This window comes from Hemitrygon akajei, chromosome 7 (assembly GCF_048418815.1).
Source record: "Hemitrygon akajei chromosome 7, sHemAka1.3, whole genome shotgun sequence".
Taxonomy (NCBI): Eukaryota; Metazoa; Chordata; class Chondrichthyes; order Myliobatiformes; family Dasyatidae; genus Hemitrygon; species Hemitrygon akajei.
Window position 1 is genome coordinate 167,617,323 of NC_133130.1, and position 18,277 is coordinate 167,635,599.

General features: G+C 46.2%; 1 protein-coding gene across 1 annotated transcript; it reads left to right on the top strand.

Moving 5' to 3' along the window:
* The first annotated feature begins 492 nt into the window (after positions 1 to 492).
* Positions 493 to 18,059, top strand: LOC140731152 (keratin, type I cytoskeletal 18-A). Its single transcript, XM_073052541.1, has 8 exons — positions 493 to 1,028; positions 4,860 to 4,942; positions 7,508 to 7,664; positions 9,564 to 9,728; positions 11,294 to 11,419; positions 14,382 to 14,599; positions 15,782 to 15,822; positions 17,754 to 18,059. Exons 1-8 carry the CDS (start codon positions 639 to 641, stop codon positions 17,867 to 17,869), a joined length of 1,296 nt encoding a protein of 431 aa, XP_072908642.1. The 5' UTR covers positions 493 to 638; the 3' UTR covers positions 17,870 to 18,059.
* Positions 18,060 to 18,277: the final 218 nt, after the last annotated feature.

Sequence of the window (18,277 nt, forward strand, 5' to 3'; positions counted from 1 at the left end):
TCTGGCTGCCCTCCTCCCACCTACAATCAGAGGCTAAGGAGCAAGATTCCAGAGGTAAGGGAGCTGGCTTTGGGATTGTTCCGAGTCAGTGGGCAGGGCCGTGGTCAAGGATCTGAACAAATATGCCACAGTGGATGTACATTGTGGCAAATACAGCTAACGGGTGCCATGATGGGGGTTAGTATAACACTCTTAAAGCTTGGGGCGTCGGAGTTCCGAGTTCAATTCCAACCTCCTCTGTCGGGTGATGATTGTACGCTCTAGTGTCAATTGTTCGGTGACAATAAAGTATAAAGGAGTCTGTATGTCCTGCCCGAAAAATACATGGGTTTCCCCCGAATGCTCCGCATTCTCCCACATTCCAAAGTTAGTCGGTTAATTGGTCATTGTAAATTGTCCCGCGATTAGGCTAGGGTTAAATTGGGCGTTTCCAGGTGGCGCTACTCCTGGGACCTATTCCGTGCTGTATCTCTAAACAAAGTTTGGCGGGGCGGTTACCGATGAATACGGGAGAGAGCTGAGGTGGAGCTACACTCTCCCTGACTGTATATATACCCCACTGGGATGCACCTAGCGGTTGCGCTCAATCCACCGACTGCTCTGTTCTCCAGTCGCCTGAATCTTCACTCGGTGCAAACATGCCCAGCATCACTGGCAGCATCTCCAACCGCCGCAGCCGGACCTCCTTCTCCAGCCGGTCGGTGCAGAGCGGCTCCTGGAGCCGCGCTTCCACCGGCGGGCGCTCGCTGGTGCTTGGCTCCGGTTCCAGCACCGGCTCCGTCTACGGCGGCAACCTCAGCTCGTCCGCCGGCCTCCTGATGTCGGCGGCGGTGGCCCAGCCCCGGGGGGAGAAGGAGACCATGCAGGATCTGAACGAGCGGCTGGCCCGTTACCTGAACAAGGTGCACTCGCTGGAGACCAGCAACAGGGAGCTGGAGGTGCAGATCGCAGCCATACTGGAGGAGAGGAGACCGGTCGAGCGGGACGTTAACCCCCTGCTGGCTCAGGTTCGCGACCTCAACAGACAGGTAAATAAACCTCCTTCCCCCTCATACCTCACGATGCGCCCCCTCCCACAAACTGTTCCACACCCCCGAATCACCCACACATCCTCCGCACGGGAAATAAACCTCCTTCCCCCTCATACCTCACGATGCGCCCCCTCCCACAAACTGTTCCACACCCCCGAATCACCCACACGTCCTCCGCACGGGAAATAAACCTCCTTCCCCCTCATACCTCACGATGCGCCCCCTCCCACAAACTGTTCCACACCCCCGAATCACCCACACGTCCTCCGCACGGGAAATAAACCTCCTTCCCCCTCATACCTCACGATGCGCCCCCTCCCACAAACTGTTCCACACCCCCGAATCACCCACACATCCTCCGCACGGGAAATAAACCTCCTTCCCCCTCATACCTCACGATGCGCCCCCTCCCACAAACTGTTCCACACCCCCGAATCACCCACACATCCTCCGCACGGGAAATAAACCTCCTTCCCCCTCATACCTCACGATGCGCCCCCTCCCACAAACTGTTCCACACCCCCGAATCACCCACACATCCTCCGCACGGGAAATGAACCTCCTTCCCCCTCATACCTCACGATGCGCCCCCTCCCACAAACTGTTCCACACCCCCGAATCACCCACACATCCTCCGCACGGGAAATGAACCTCCTTCCCCCTCATACCTCACGATGCGCCCCCTCCCACAAACTGTTCCACACCCCCGAATCACCCACACATCCTCCGCACGGGATTCACGCCTCTATATCGAATAGACTAATTACTGCAAAGCCTTTCTAATCGCCTTCCAAAGCAACCTATTGACAAACTTCAACTCATTCAGAACATCGCTGCTGGACTTGTAACCTAAACCAGGCTGAAGGAATACATCAGTCCAGTCTGCACCGGCTTCCTGTGTATTTTAGAATTGTTTTTAAAGCTCTTAATTGTCTGGAACTAGCCTACCCGAGCTCTCAGGGTTCTTCTACCAGTCTCTTAAATTTAAACAATCTCGCTCAAAAGATAATTGGCAGATCAGCTTTTGTGAACTATGCCCCTAAACTATGGAATTTAATAACTAAAACTATAAAGGGATACAGACTCGGGTGACAATTATAAACGCCAGCTCAAAACCCATTTATTTAACCTTGATTTTAACTAACATCTTTTTGTGGTTTATTTTTTTTATTTTTATCTTTATTACTATTTTTATTTTATTTTCAGTTATAAATCACTTTCAACTACATTGTCTGTATGGAAAGTGCTCGATTTTAAAAAAAAAAGTTGTTATTATCCCAACCCAAACTCTCTGACACCCCCCAATCCCCACACCTCCTGCATGCCCACATACCAATACCCCAGACTCTTAAAACCCCTCCAATTCCCCCCACTCAGTCACCCACACACCAAAATCCCAGACCTCCCCAACCCCCACAGCTCCCCCACCCCAGGGTCACTAACACCCCAGATCCTTGAACATCCCCCAATCCCCACACACCCCTGGATCACTCACTTACTAACACCCCAGATCCTTGAACACTCCCCCAATCTCCACACCTTCACCCCCATTCCAGGCCACCCATACAGCAACCCCCCCCCCAAAACCACCCCAATCCCCATACCTCCCCCCAGAGTCACCCACACACCAAACCCCAGACTGTCAAAACTCCTCAAATCCTCACACCTCCCTCAGAGTCACCAACACCCCAGACCCCCCCCCAATCCAATCCCGACAGGGTCACCCACACCTTCCTCCCCAGAGTCTCCCACACTGTCACCCCCAGACCCCCCAAATCCCTCCTCAATCCCCACACGTCTCCTAAGCCAGCAGCGCACAACCTGTCTCCAATCCCACATACCCCCATGCCCTATTCACCCTACATCCGCTACACTCCTCTGCCTTGCGCCCCTAAACCCTCTTGCACTTCTTCCTCCCTCGAACCGTCACTGAGCTCGTCGGACAGATTACTGTAAAACGTTCCTGAGCTGACAGTGATGGGGAGGACTGTGTGGGGAAGACACCAGCTTTGGCTGGGTGGAGTGAAAGAGGAGATGGGGTACTGTCTCTTGGAGCAAACCAGTAATACACAGAGATTCAAATGTGCCCCCAAGGTTGTAGGGAACCATTTAATAGACTTAAAAACAGTGGTTCAGAAGCTGTCGTTGAGCCCAGTGATGCGTGCTTTCAGGGTTTTGTATCTTCTGCACGTATGCACAGGGCAAGTGTTTCACTGAACCTTGGTTCTTATGACAGTAATATTCTAATTCCTGATGTCTGTCCACATAGTGGCCCCAAGTGCATTGGGACACAAGTACAAGGACCTAAGGCAGGATGTTTGAATGTGTGTGTGTGTGCGCGCGAGAGAGTGTGTGAGTGTGTGTGTGTGTGTGTTCCTGGTTTGCTCCATGAGGTACCAACCCTTGGTTCATTCCGTCTCCTCTTGCACTCCATCCAGCCAGGACTGGTGATCTTCTCCATCAGTTGGTTGGTCATTGGCACAAACAGTGCATTTTACTGTACATTTTGACGTGCATGTGACAAGTAGAGCTAACTTCATCAGAGTGTGGACAACAATCTTTCAGCAGCTTTAATGAAAACTAAACAATCCCTTATCAAGCGCCACTTCAGTGTTGTGTTTTGTCCAGATGCTGAGTTCACTGGGCCATCTCGAGGATCAGCTTTAGTTTCCATGGATTAGGGATGTGCTGTGGTGTGTTGGTCAGGGTGCAACATGTAACAAAAAACAATTATAAAGAATTACATATAAAGTTAGAGGTTAAGATATGGATATGGAATAAAATGTGCTTAGATACGTAAATCCCAGCATGCATTTCAATGTAAACAGTATTATAAATAGTGGTTTGAAGTGAAAACTATCTAGTGCTTTTGCAGTGTATATGATGAACCAGCTCTTCTTGGGCTTCCATCTGGGTACGGTTATCGATTATAACAATGGTTTGATCACAAAGCCAGCCACCTTCTTCAGGAATGAAGTTTGGGCAGGTCTAGACCAGTGGTATTTATATCCCCACAGTCTGTTCCTCCTGATTGGTTAGACCTCCGCCCATCAGGTTTCCACTCCCCCAGCTTGTTTACAATCGAATTCTTCTCCTCTAGTTTTATTTCAATAGCTTCCTTTACCAGGCAGTCCCAAAACCCATTGGCACAGCACAGTAGTTTTGTGCCATCGAAGCCAATCCTATGGCCATTGCGAATGCAGTGTTTTGCAACCGCCAGCTTCTCTGGGTAACCAAACGGATGCACCTCCTGTGCTCCTGGATGCAGGTTTCCACTGTGCGTCCCGTCTGGCCGATAAATACTATGCATTCACAGGGAGTCCTGTAAGTACCAGCGTATCAGGGCATCTTTGACCTGCATAAGCTGTGGCCTGAGCTCCCTTAAGGGTCTGTGGATGGTATCAATCCCATATTTCTTCAGGATCCTGGTGAACTTCCAGAAACCATGGAAATAGAGGGAAATTTATATGGTTTGAAGTGTTTACACTGCAATGCAGTGATGGGAATAAATAGATGGAGAGGGATCTGCAGGAGCTAACTAGAATGATTGATCAAATTAACTGCCTGGGGAAAGAAATATTTAAGATGGCATGAATTTTTTGTCGAATAGCCCGAGAAGGGAGAATTTGGAAAAGGCAGTTTTCTGGGTAGGTAGTGTCTGCACTGATTTTTCTGCCTGGACACATACAGTGATGGTAGACTGCAGCCAGTGACCTCGTCTGCTGACCAGTTTGCTGAAGTTTTTGTACATTGTGAGAGGATGCTGCACCGAACTAGACAGGAATCTGGTGCCAAGTTTGGTTCAATGTTGCTCCTTTTGCTTTTCAGATCCACGATCTCACCCTGGGTAACGCCGCCATCATGCTGCAGATCGACAATGCCAGGCTGAGTGCAGAGGACTTCAAGATGAAGTGCGTAGTAGCAATCCTTCCTCACGTTTGCACTTGGGGCAAATACACAACAGTTCAGACAGCACTTGTGGGCGCGGACAGGATTGGGGCTTATCCATCATGTACACAGAGTATCAGTTTATTGTTACCCCGTTAGCAGGGCTGGCGTCAATATAGACTCAGATTGGAAAGGAGTTGTATCTCTGGCAGCAGTTTCTGTGCATCAGATGGGTGTTTAGGACATAGATTGGGTGGCATGGTAGCGTACCATTACAGTGCCAGCGACCCGGGTTCAATTCCTGCCGCTGACTGTGAGGAATCTGTACGTTCTCCCCAGGACCACAAGCATTTCTTCCGAGAGTTCCCGTTTCCTCCCCCATTCCAAAGACCTGTGAGTCAGTAGGTTCACTGATCCCGTGAGTGTCATTGGACGTTGTGTGTTTGTTAGGCTTGACGAAGTTATTACTGTGCTGTATCTCGAAATAACAATAAAATAAAACGCAACCCAGAACAAGGCCTTTGGCCTGTGATGTCTCAGCTGAAAAGGATGTTCGATCAAACTACTGTATCCCTTCTCCCGGCACGCGATCCACATCCCTCCATTCCCTGCACACTCACTTGCCCATCTGTGGTGGTTGTCCACCGTGCCCCACAATGATTAGAAACCTGCGCAGCAGAGTTTTTAAAGTGCAAAAGCCGTTACATCGGGGCATTTCCATTCTCTCGACTTCAGAACTCCGGATCCAGAGGTACGAACAGGCGTCGCCATCTTCGAGCCTCATAAACTCCACCACCATGTCTGCTTCCACCACCATCCCCCAGTCCATTCCAGGCACCCACCACTCAAACAACTTGCCCCGCATATCTCCTTTAAACTCTGCCCCTCAATTTCAATACAATTTATAATGATCCAGTAGATTCATGACATTAATCAGATTGCACTTAAAAACATCACAATTTTTTTAATTGCCTCAATTATATATGGTCCATATCCTGACATCTCCCTTACCCGGGTGGGGAATGTTGTTCACAGTCCCGTCCTGTACACATTATGGTCCACTGTGACCTGTGAAATCTCACTTCTAGTTGTACAGGGTTGTCAGAGGTTACAGCAGGGACGTTGTTAGGATGCAGAACTGGGCTGAGAAGTGTCAGATGGAGTTCAACTCAGATAAGTGTGAAATGATTCATTTTGGTAGGTCAAATGTGAAATCAGAATATAATATAGTAAAATTGTTGGTGGTGTGGAGGATCAGAGAGATCTTGGGGTCCGAGTCCACAGAACATTCAAAGGTGCTGTGCAGTTTGACAGTGTTGTTAAGAAGGCGTATAGTGTGGTGGCCTTCATCAACCATGGGATTGAGTTCGAGAGCCATGAGGTAATGTTACAGCTATATAGGACCCTGGTCAGACCCCACTTGGAGTACTGTGTTCAGTTCTGGTCACCTCACTACAAGAAGGATGTGGACACTACGGAGAGAGTGCAGAGGAGTTTTACAAGAATGTTGCCTAAATTGAAGCAGGTGCTTTATGAGAGTAGGTTGAGTGAACTTGGCCTTTTCTCCTTGGAGCAACAGAGGATGAGAGGTGACCTAATAGAGGTGCGTAAGATGATGAGGAGCATTGATAGTGTAGATGGCCAAGGTTTCTTCCCAGGACTGAAATGGCTAACACAAGGGGGCATAGTTTTAAGGTGCTTGGAAGTAGGTACAGAGGGGACGTCAGGGGTAACTTTTTCAGTGGTGAGTGCGCGGAATGCACTGCTGGTGGTGGAGGCAGATACAATAGTGTCTTTTAGTACATGGAACTTTAAAAAATAAATATAAAGGGCTATGTGGTAGGGTAATTCTTTGCAGTTTCTAGAGTAGGATACATGGTCGGCACAATGTTGTGGGCCGAAGGGCCTGTAATACGCTGCAGATTCTATGTTTCTATGTAGACTGTTTATTGTCCTTCAGCCACATGCATGCAGATAAATGAAACAACATTCCTCTGGGGCCAAAGGTGCAACACCCTGCACATAAAATAATATTAGAATGAAATGGCATTCAGTAGATGCACAAGCTGATGTGAAGTGCATGGACGACATATGGTTAAACATAGAACAATGCTACTGTTACTGGCATTGAGTCTGAGTGGTATCAGGGTGTTCAGAAGTCCCACGGCCCGGGGGAAGGAAGAAGCTGTCATTCGCTCCCAGTCCTTGTTCTTGTACTGCAATACCTTCTGCCTGAAGGTGGGCGGTCAAAGAGATTGTGGGACGGATGGGAGGGGTCCTTGACCATGCCGAGGGCTCTGTGAATGCAGCGGTTCTGGTGTATGCCCTCGTGGGTGGGGATGAGAGACCCCCATGATTCGCTCAGTGCTCCTCACAACCCGTCAGATACCTTCCAATTCCCAGACCCTCGTAATGGTGCTCCGTTAGAATGGAGGTGGGGAGCTAATTTTAGTTGGCGGTGGGTGTGGCACCTGCCCACTATATGTTAATGTGTGCTGGTCCCAGGGAAGAAGTGCGCTGTAAAGATTCAGCTCTTCCTGGGATGGACAGCACTGACTTCTAGATTCTGTGCCTCTGTCCCATTCCAGGCTGGAGTCTGAGTCGGTTGTCCGTCAGGCTGTGGAGAATGACATCGACCGCCTCAGGCGCGTCAAAGAGGAATACGAGGTCCATGCCGCCTCCCTGAGGAATGAGACTGACCTGCTGACTGAAGAAGCTCTGTTCCTGAAGAAGAACCATGCGGAGGTAAGGGCTGTCGCTCTTCAATCAGAGAGCGTGGGCCGCGGACAACACCCACTCCTGTTAGACACGATCTCTAGATCGATGGTCACCCACCATCCACGCCATGCTCTCTTCTTGCAACGACCTGGGGGTAGTAAGTCTCACAGCACCAGGTTCAGGATTGATTATTATTCTACAACTGGTAAGTTCCTGAACCAGTGTGGATTCCTTCACTCAAACCCTGAATAAACTGATTCCAGAACCTATGGACTCCCTTTGCAACTCATGTTCTCAGTATTATTTGTTTTTTTAGTTACACAATTTGGCATCTTTTGCACATTGGTTATTTGTCAGTCTTTATTTATGGCTTTCATAAATTCTGTTACACTGTGTATCTTTATTTTCCTGTAAATACTTTCAAGAAAATTAATCTCAAGGTAGAGGTACTGTTGGAAAAAGAGAGAGAGAGCTACTGCTTCTACCTCTTCCAACGATTCTGAGTGAGGCACAGAGAGACTGACAATTACCTTTTATTGTTCAAACTAACAAGTACGTGAATTCATACACTAAATACCTTGTGTGCACACCCGCTAAGTATCTCTGACTCTCCTGGATAGTCAAAGAATAGCAAAGGTATTACCCGGGCGGAGGAATTTACGCTGGCCAGGCGCTCCTTGTTCCTCGTGGTCCCGATTCACTCTCCACGTGCTTCACGCAGGGTTCTTCTCGCTTGTATCTGCGATGGTTATTCTTCGAAGTTACCACCACCGGCACACACAAAGCATCCACTTTTATATCCATTTCTTATCAATTCAAATATCGCATTCCTGTGTCATTAGCCGCAGGTCATGTGTCTGGCCTTTAACACCTGGTCATTGGCTCTGGTCCAAGCCAGCATCCATCTATTGTCCTCTTCCCATCAAGGGAGAGTTGCTGACTCATGGCTCTTTGTTCTCAGTCAGCAATCTCGAATCGCCTCAGGCCTTCACAATCCTGCATGTTATAGCCAACCAAAGAACACCTCACAAACAACTCCTTATTTGGAAATGACCTCCAGTCCAGCAGATTACCTGAAGAGTCTTTGTGCCTTCTTTAAAACACTAATCAAGTCCAGCATGTCAAGCTCACAAAATGGAGAATAGAGTGTCTTCACAAAATGGCAGCCTCCATTTCCCCCCCCCCCCCCCCCAAGCACATGGCAAGAACAAAGACCGCTTCCACTGTCCTTGATTCATTTGAATTCACTGATTTGAAGATGGTCATTCTTTCTGGCCAACAGTACCAACTTGCCTCATTGTTTCTTTGCTGTGAGCCTGATTTGACATCAAATTTGCACAATCTAATTCATTCTCCTTCATAAGGCACTGGATTATCATCCATCTCCCGAAACACGTGTCAGCTTCTATCCCACGGTTATCGGACTACTCAACAGTCCTCTAGTACTACAAGATGGATTTTTGACTTCATAATCTACCTTGTTATGACTTTGCACCTTATTGTTCATCTGCACCGCACATTGTCTGTGACTGTAACACTTCACTCTGCTTCCCGTAATTGCTTTACCTTGTACTGCTTCAACATACTGTTGTAATGAAATGATTTGTATGGATGGCATGCAAAACAAAGTACCTTTAATAAACCAATTTACAATTTACCCATCTTTATTAATTGCCTCAAACACTGCTGAGGGGTGAATCCCACACTCTTAGCCCCCTTTGGCTCGCCAACTGAATTTCTGAATGGATTTATCTGTGACTATCTTGTACGGGAGCCGATTAGTTTTGGAGACGTTCAGTGTGCGTCATCTTATAAAGAAAGATGCCAGGAGGGAGGTTAGGCGGTGGGGTGTTCAGTAGGAGAGGAACACTCTGAAACGGGAAGAGGTTGTTGCCCATCTGATCAGACTGTGTCATTGTGTGGCAGGAAATTAATGGACTGAAAGCACAGATGAAGACTGAGAAGGTTTCTGTGAATGTTTTTGCGGGTAAGGAACCGGACATCTCTGCCCTCGTGGCAAACGTCAGAACGGAGTATGAGGAGTTAATAGCAAAAAACAAAGCTGATTCTGAAGCCTGGTACCAGTCGCAGGTAAGGATTCTCAAAGCCAGCACTGTTTTTTAAAATTCTCTATCTTCTCACCTTTATCCTGTCACTCACACAGGCCATTCTGCCCATCTACCCTGACCAAGTGCTGCCTTCCAATCTAGTCTGATTTGCCCTCTTGTGACCTATAACCTTCAAGATTCAAGATGATTTATCAGGCGTACAGTGAGATTCGTAGCTTGCATTAACAGCCAATGCAGCTGAGGTGTGTGCAAGTGTTGCCACGCAGTCCGGTGCCAACGGAGCATTCCCACAAAGCTCAACAGAAATCTTCTAAACCTTTCCTATTCACTTGCCTGTCCACCTGCATTTTAAATGCTGTTATTGTACCTGCCTTGGCCACTTCCTCCGGCAGCTCTTTCCCATTGTACCAACCACCATATAAGTGTGAAAAAACAGAAGTTTCTGCTCAAGTCCCTGTTAAATCTCTCCCCCCCCCCCCCCCTTACCTTCCTCCCATTCCCTTCGGTTCTCGATTTGCTAACTCTGAGAAAAAGACTGAAAGCAAAAGAGAGGTGTGAGTATGACTCAAGGACTGACTATGAATTGGGTTTGCCGATGTTTATATCGTACAATGTACCTAAATGTGTTGTACTATCCCAGCGTCGGTTTGGGGTGGTAACATAAAAGAGGGTATTAAATCACAGGACGGGCATTTCAGCCACCATATTGTGCCGACCTTTTAATATGGTAGGGGAATGGAGGGCTTGGTCCCGGCGCAGGTCGATGGGTGTAGGCAGTTTCAATCATTCAGCACACACTAGAGGCGTTTCTGTGCTGTACTTTTCTATGACTTGATAACCTACTCTGAGATCAATCTAACCCTTCCCTCGTGCAGATCCCTCCATTTTCCTATCATCCATGTGCCAATCGAAAATGTTCCCTAATGTATCTGCTTCTACCACCACCCCTGGCAGGGTGTTCCACACACCCACCTCCCTCTGAGTTTAAAAAAAATACCTTTGTCATCACCCCGATACTTTTCTCCAATCACCTTAAAATTAAGCCCCCTCATATTATTGATTTCTGCCCTGGGAAAAAGGTCTCTGACTGTCCACTTTAACCTCTAACCCTAACCTCTTATCTTGTATATCTCTATCAAGTTGCCTCTCATCCTCCTTTGCTCCAAAGAGAAAATCTCTAGCTTGCTTAGCTTATCCTCATAAGGCATGTTCTGTAATCTGGGTAGCATCCTGGTAAATCTCCACTGCACCCTCTAAAGTTTCCACATCCTTCCTATAAGGAGGTAACCAGACAATATTCTAAGTGTGGTCTAACCAGGGTTTTATAGGGCTGCAACATTACCTCGTAGCTCTTGAACCCAACCCCCCCCAACTAATGAAGGGCTATACACCGTACACCTTCTCAACCACCCTATCAACTTGCGCGGCAACTTTTGAGTTATCCCTCTGTTTCTCCACACCACTATACGGGCAAGGCAATGTAAATTCCCAATGTTTTTGCAAGCTTGGAGTATTATTGCTGCATCGGTCTGTGGAGAGAGCATACATGAGGTATCAGAATTTGCGATGTTTCTATTCCCTGTGCAGATTCAGGTTGTGAGAGTGGAATCTGAGCAGACTGCAAAAGCACTGGACGATGCAAAAGCTGAAATCACCATTAAGCGGCAAACGATACAAAGTCTGGAGTTGGAACTGGAGACCCTGAAGGCACAGGTAGTGTGGCCAATATCACTGTTGCGATTCGACACAGGGAGCATCTTCCCATCAGCCATTAATGTCTGGTTTGGTGCGCCATCCTCTTACAATATACAAAATCTGTCAGGTCAGCAGTCTACAATCACAGCAGGAATTAGACCACAAGCCAAAGGAGTGGATATAGGGCATTTGGCCCACCGTCTGCTCCGCCATTCCATCATGGCTGCGTTATAATTCCTCAACCCCATTCTCCTGCCTTTTCCCCGTAACCCGGGGCTTCCCAACCCTTTTTATGCCATGGGCCCCTACCATTAACTGAAGGGTCCATGGACCCCAGGTTGGGAACCCCTTCTGTAACCTTTGGCACCCTGATTAATCAAGAATCTATCAACCTCTGTGTTAAATATACCCAATATTAGCCTGCACAATTGCCTGTGGCAATAAATTCCACAGTTTCACCACCCTCTGGCTAAAGGAATGTTTCCTCATCTCTGTTCTACATGAATGTCCCTCAATTCTGAGGTTGTGCCCTCTGGTCCTAGACTCCCCAATATAGAAAACTACTTCTGCATATCCACTTTATCCAGACTTTTCAATATTCAATGGGTATCAATGAGATCCACCCCCTCCCCATTCTTCTAAACTCCACAAATACGGGCCCAGAACTGTTAAACGCTCCTTGTGTGCAAATCCTGTCATTCCTGGGGCCATTCTTATGACCCTCCTCTGGGCCCTCTATGGGGCCCAAAACTCCTCTCAATACTCTTGTGCAGTTTTACCAGTGCCTTATAAAACCTCAGCCTTACAGTTTCGATTTTATATTCTATTCTTCTCAAAATGAATGCTAACATTGCAATTGTCTTCATTACCACCGACTTAACCTGCAAGTTAACCCTTAGGGAAACCTGCACAAGAACTCTCAAGTCCCTCTGCATCTCTGATTTTTGAAATGTTTTCCCTTTTTAAAAAATAGCCCACACTGTTGTGTGTGTCCCGGGCAAAGAAGCAGGCAATAAAAATCATTACGGACAAAACTGCCTTTTCCAAAAGCTCCCTTCTAGAAAGCACTTTAGGGCTATCAAACAAAAACTTCACTCCATCTTCCCCCAGGCAGTTAATCTGATCAACCATTTTAGTTGGCTCCACCCCCAACCTCTATTACCCCCATCACTTCCCTGCTCTGTAAACACTGTTTATAATGCTGTTTACATTGTAAGTACATGCTGGTATTTATGCACATTTCATTCCATATACTTACTTTAACCCCTAACTTTACTTTTACATAATTCTTTATTCTTTATAATTGTGCAGAGATGATCAGAAATTAACCAAAACTGCTAGACAGGTTACTGTCGATGCAATGCTCCTCAGACAGGATGAAGAGGTCAATACTCCCCAGTGCCATTAGGCTTTACAATTCAACTGCCAGGACCTAAGAACTTTTTTTTTAAAGCTATTATTAATGCTTTTTGAGTTAGTGATTTAGATGCATATCATATTATTACTGAGTTAAGTATTGTATGTAATGAGTTTTTGCTACAACAAGTGTATGGGACATTGGAAAAAATGTTGAATTTCCCCATGGGGATGAATAAAGTATCTATCTATCTATCTATCTATCTATCTAGAAACACTCAGCAGGTCAAGCAGCATCTGTGGAGAGGGAAAGAGGAGTTAAAGTTTCAGTTTGAAGTGATGCCATGGATATAATCCCACTAAACTGCTTCTTCAACCTGAAACATTACCTCCCTTTCTCTCTCCAGCTGCCTGGCGGGCTGACCATTTCCAGATTTGTTTCAGATTTTCAACATCTGTGCTTTGTACTTAATTTTCATTTATGATTGATTGGCCTAATTGCTGACTCCAGTTCTTTATAGTCTTGCATAATATGTGCAAATTTCACTTCCAAGTAAGGCAGTCCTTTGAATGTGTAATACGATGTGTAATGTGCAGAGTAGGTAATTTAAAGCACGCACTTCCTCTGAAAGGAAGCAGTAGCTGGAATATTCAAATCATTTTATCAAGTTTCAAGGTCTTGAAGTTCACTATGTAATGATCAATCGCAATGAATCATGTATCTTGCATCCATTTCCTCTAGAGCACCGGTTCCCAATCTAGGGTCCACAGACTCCTCATTTAATGGCATAAACAGGGTTGTGAACTCCTGCTCTAGAACAAAACACAGGTTGGAATATTCAAAGGATTTTGTCAAAGGTGAAGATGAAAAAAAAGCTCACAGATACCCACAGACGCCGAGCAGATCGAATTTTCATAACTTTACATACTGATTGTTATGGATTTCCCTGTAGTGAAATATATGTTTATAACTAATTCTAATTTGTAATTCGATTTCAGAATCAGGTATATTATCACTGATATACATACATCACGGCAAAAATGTTTTGTGGAAGCGGTATGGTGCAAAACATTTTTTTAAAAAAGACAAATTACAAAAAGATCGTGAGTTTCGCGCTCATGGGTTGGTTCACTGTCCATTCAGATCTCTGGTGGCTGAGGGGGAAGAAGCTGTTCCTAAAACATTAGGTGTGTGTAGCAATGAGAGGAGGACGTGTCTCGGGTGATGGGTGTCCTAAATGACGGATTTTGTCTTATTGCCTTTTGTGATGTCCTCTATGCCAGGGAGCTTAGTGTCCATGATGGATCTGGTGGAGTTTACAACTTTCTGCAGCTTTTTCCAAGACAGTGCAGTGCCCCCCCCCCCCCCATATTAGACAGTGATACAGCCAATCAGAACACTCTCCATGGTGCATCTGTAGGAATTTGAGAGAGTCTTTGGTGACATACCAAATCTCCTCAAACTCCAACTGATGTTTAGCCACTAGTGAGCCTTCCTCATGATTGCATCAATATGTTTGGCCCAGGATAGATCTTCAGATATCGAAACAACTCCCCCTTTCCACCGCTGATCCCTCAATGAGGACTTTTAGCTCACTGGAGTATCCTTTGTGGAATTTCACAGATCACAGGACTTGAAAATATATTGGGTGAAGCGGAGTCCGGATACGGAGGGGAGTTTGAAAAGCTGCAGCTAATTATCTCGCAACGTGAAGCCGAATTGGCCAGTCTACGGAACGAAATGTATAGAAACAAAGAAAAATATGACGATCTGCTGAAAATCAAACTGACTTTGGAAGCAGAGATTGCTGAGTACAGGCGCTTGCTCAACGGTGATTTGAGGTAATGGGAAGACATTGCTGGGAAGTGTAATTGTCAGGGTTTCGTATGGTGGAAATTGGGGGTTAAATAGGAAATTTCTAATTGAGAAACAAAGATTGGTTTCATTTGTCACATGTACCATTGAAACATAGAATGAAATGTGTTGTTGTATCAATGACCAACACTGTCTGAGGATGTGCTGGGGGCAGCCCACAAGTGTCACTGTGCCTTTGGCACCAATGTAGCATGTCCACGACCTACTAATCTGTACATCTTTGGAAAGTGGGGTGAAACCAGAACACTTGGAGGAAACCCACTTGGTCATGGGGAGAACTCCTTACAGACAGCGGTAGGAATTGAACCCAGATCAGTGGTGCTGTAAAATGCTACACTAACTGCTACACTACCCTTCTGCCCACAGTAGGTGTTACAGTTTTGGTAATGAAAGACTCCCCAATGCAAGAGTGTGTAGTGGTGAACTTGTCAAACATGTCACGTGTGCACGTCTTTTGTGTGTGGCTTGACACGTGTACGTGTCTGTCACCTGTGGTGGCACATGTCAAATGCAGCCACTCTCTGGGTTGCCATTGTAGGCAGAGCTGGAATTCTGGAAGCACCGTGTAAAGGCTTTCAGTGATACAAGGCCCTTCTGAGGGACGCAAGATGGGTAACAAACTCACTGCGGAACTGGGCCTTCCTTGTCAGTCGTTCGCTCTTGAGTTGACAATTCTGTCCTCCTGAGTTTGGACTTGAGGCCAGGTGTTAGGCTCCACTCTCAGGTGTGTTGGGGGAGGGTGGGAGCTGTATGTCATGTGGTACATGATCACATGACCCCAGGGCACCCAGTGGTCGTGCATTAATCCCATTGTAGTATTTCAGAAGGACTGTAGCATTGAACAACAATTTAAAATTAGGGTAACTCTAGGGCAAAGTCCTCTGGATGGAAAATAACATGGGGAGAATTTATTTGAAGTTGGGGAGAATAAATTGGGTTTAGAGCAGAAATGGTGCAAATGAATGATTGGTGGTTGATGGGCTGAAAGAGCAGTTTTATTGTGAAAGGACTCTGATGAATGTTTCTTGTTTGAGGATTTTTAGATTGTCTAACAAAACTGTGACAATTTATCATGACTTTTGTTAAAATGTCCCTGAAGAATCTAGTGTGCCACTGTTGTCTCACCACTGTCTGTATTATCTTTGCAGTGAGAAACCAGCTAGCCCTCCAGAAACTCCAAGTACTCCCAGTAAGTATCCATGCATGGAAGGTCAGTTGTATGCCTGATGTAGATGTATCATTCCCACCGTCCAGCCTACCATCCCACCAGGATTGAGAGCATAAAACTCATAGGAGCAGAATTCAAAAAGTAAACTTATTATCAAAGTACATATGTCACCATATTCTACTCTCAGATTCATTTTCTTGCGGGCATTCAGAGTAAATAGAAGGAAACACAATAGAATCAATGGAAAAACCTCTCATGGCAGATGGACAAATAACCAATGGCAAGAGACAACAAACTGCAAAAATAAAAGATGAGTAATAATAAATAAACAATAAATATCCAGAACACAGGTTGTGGAATCAGTTCAATTTTGGGGTGAGTGATGTTATCCCCTCTGGTTCAAGAGCCCGATGGTTGAGAGAAAATAACTGCTCCTGAACTTGGTGGTGTGAGTCCTGAGGCTCTTGTACCTACTTCCTGATGGCAGCAGCGAGAAGAGAGCATGGCCTGGGTGGTGGGAGTCCTTGATGATGAATACCTATTTCCATTTGGCCCCCTGAGTCTGCCATACAAACATGGCTGATTTATTTTCCCTCTCAACGCCATTCTCCTGCCTTCTCCAAGTTAACTAATGCAGTTCCTGTGTGCTGCCTTGAGTAAGGTTGAGGATTTAGGAATGGAACTTTGAAAACAAGCAAACACCAAGTGCTATGTTCATTATTTTGATTGTACCAGTCATTATTCTTTTCCCCTGATCAATGAACAGAAGAAGGAATTCAGCCCAGTGTTTTCAATGCCATTTAATAGCTAATCATTTACCTGAGCACCATTTTACTTCACCATCAGTGACGCTGCTTTTGGTGAGTTCTCCTTGAAGCTGACCATCCACTAGCACTCCAAGGTAGTCAACCTTTGCACACACCTGGTTCTGCACAATCACCCAGAGCAGATGATGGTTCTCATCCCAAATCTTTGACAGCCCATTTCATCCACAGACCCACTGTTTCTCCAGGTGCCAGTATCTTCCGTCTCTTGTCACCACTCTCTCCTCGCAGTCCATCAGTCGTGTTGTTTAATGAAAGAGCAATGCGATCATTGTTCGTGTGATTTAAATCCCATTGCATTGGTAATCTCAGTGCGAGATTTAAAAATCCTGCTCGGATCTCATCTGCCCATTCACCTCCCCCCTCACACCATTCAGGGCTCCAAACAGTCCTTCCAGGTGAGGCAACTCTTCACCTGTGCATCCGTTGGGGTTGACTACTGGACCCAATACCTCTGTTGCAGCTTCGTCTACATTGGTGAGACCCGATGCAGATTGAGGGACCGCTTTGTAGAGCATCTCTGCTCCATCTGCAAAAAAAAAATAAAAGGGATGTCCTGGTGGCCAACCCTATTCCCATTCCGCCATGTCAGTCCACGGCCTCTTTTGCCATGAGGCCAGTCTTGGGTTGGAGGAGCAACAACTCGTATTCTGTCTATGTAGCTTCTAATCTGATTGTAAAACATCAATTTCTTCAACTTCCTCTCCCCCTTTCCTCTTCATTTCCCCTATCTGGCCTCTTGCCCCTACCTATCACCTTCTCCTGGTGTCCCTCCTCCTTCCCTTTCTCTCATGGTCCACTCCCCTTTCCAATCAGATTCCTTCTTCTCCAGCCCTTACTACTTCCACCTATCACTTCCATCTCTCACGTCATCGCCCTACCCACCCTCCTGGCTTCGCCTATCATGTTCTAGCTTGTACACCTTCCCCCTCCCTCCTGCCTCCGTATTCTGGCATTTTCACATTCCCTTTTCCTGTCCTGATGAAGGGTCTTGCCCCAGAACATTAACTGTTCATTCATTTTCATAGACGCTGCCTGACCCGCTGGGTCCCTCCAGCATTCCCTCGCGATTTTCAGTATCTGCAGAATCTCTGGTGTCTAACCTTGCCTTCCCTTCTTCCCATACAGCTGAGGTCACAATGAGGAAGATTGTCAAGGTCATCACAACAACTCTGGTTGATGGGAAGGTTGTGGATGAATCAAGTAAGGTGCAAGAATACACCGAAAATACTCAACTGGAATGAGTCTTCACCACTGTACCGACGGGGGTGTTTTGAAATGTTACGTGTCATCAGGAGTCTATGTACTGGGATATAATGGTGCTTATCGTGGTGTCTGAAGCAACGAACTGCAATCATAAACATGTATCATCATTTTCTCTTCTACCCACTCTGCAATGGCTTATCTTTTAATAAATACTGGAGTTCTTCATGATTCAAGATCAAGGTTCAGGTTTGTCACATGCACCTCAAAACATAACGTGAAGTGCTCTGTTTCTGGTAACAGCCAAGGTCCAATAAGCAAATTTATTACTCCTGTACATACAGGTCACCATAAACAACCCTGAGATTCATTTTCTCATGGGCATTCATGGCAACTACAAGAAAAAGGGGGAAAGAAGTTAATAATAAATAAGCATTGATCTTCGAGAA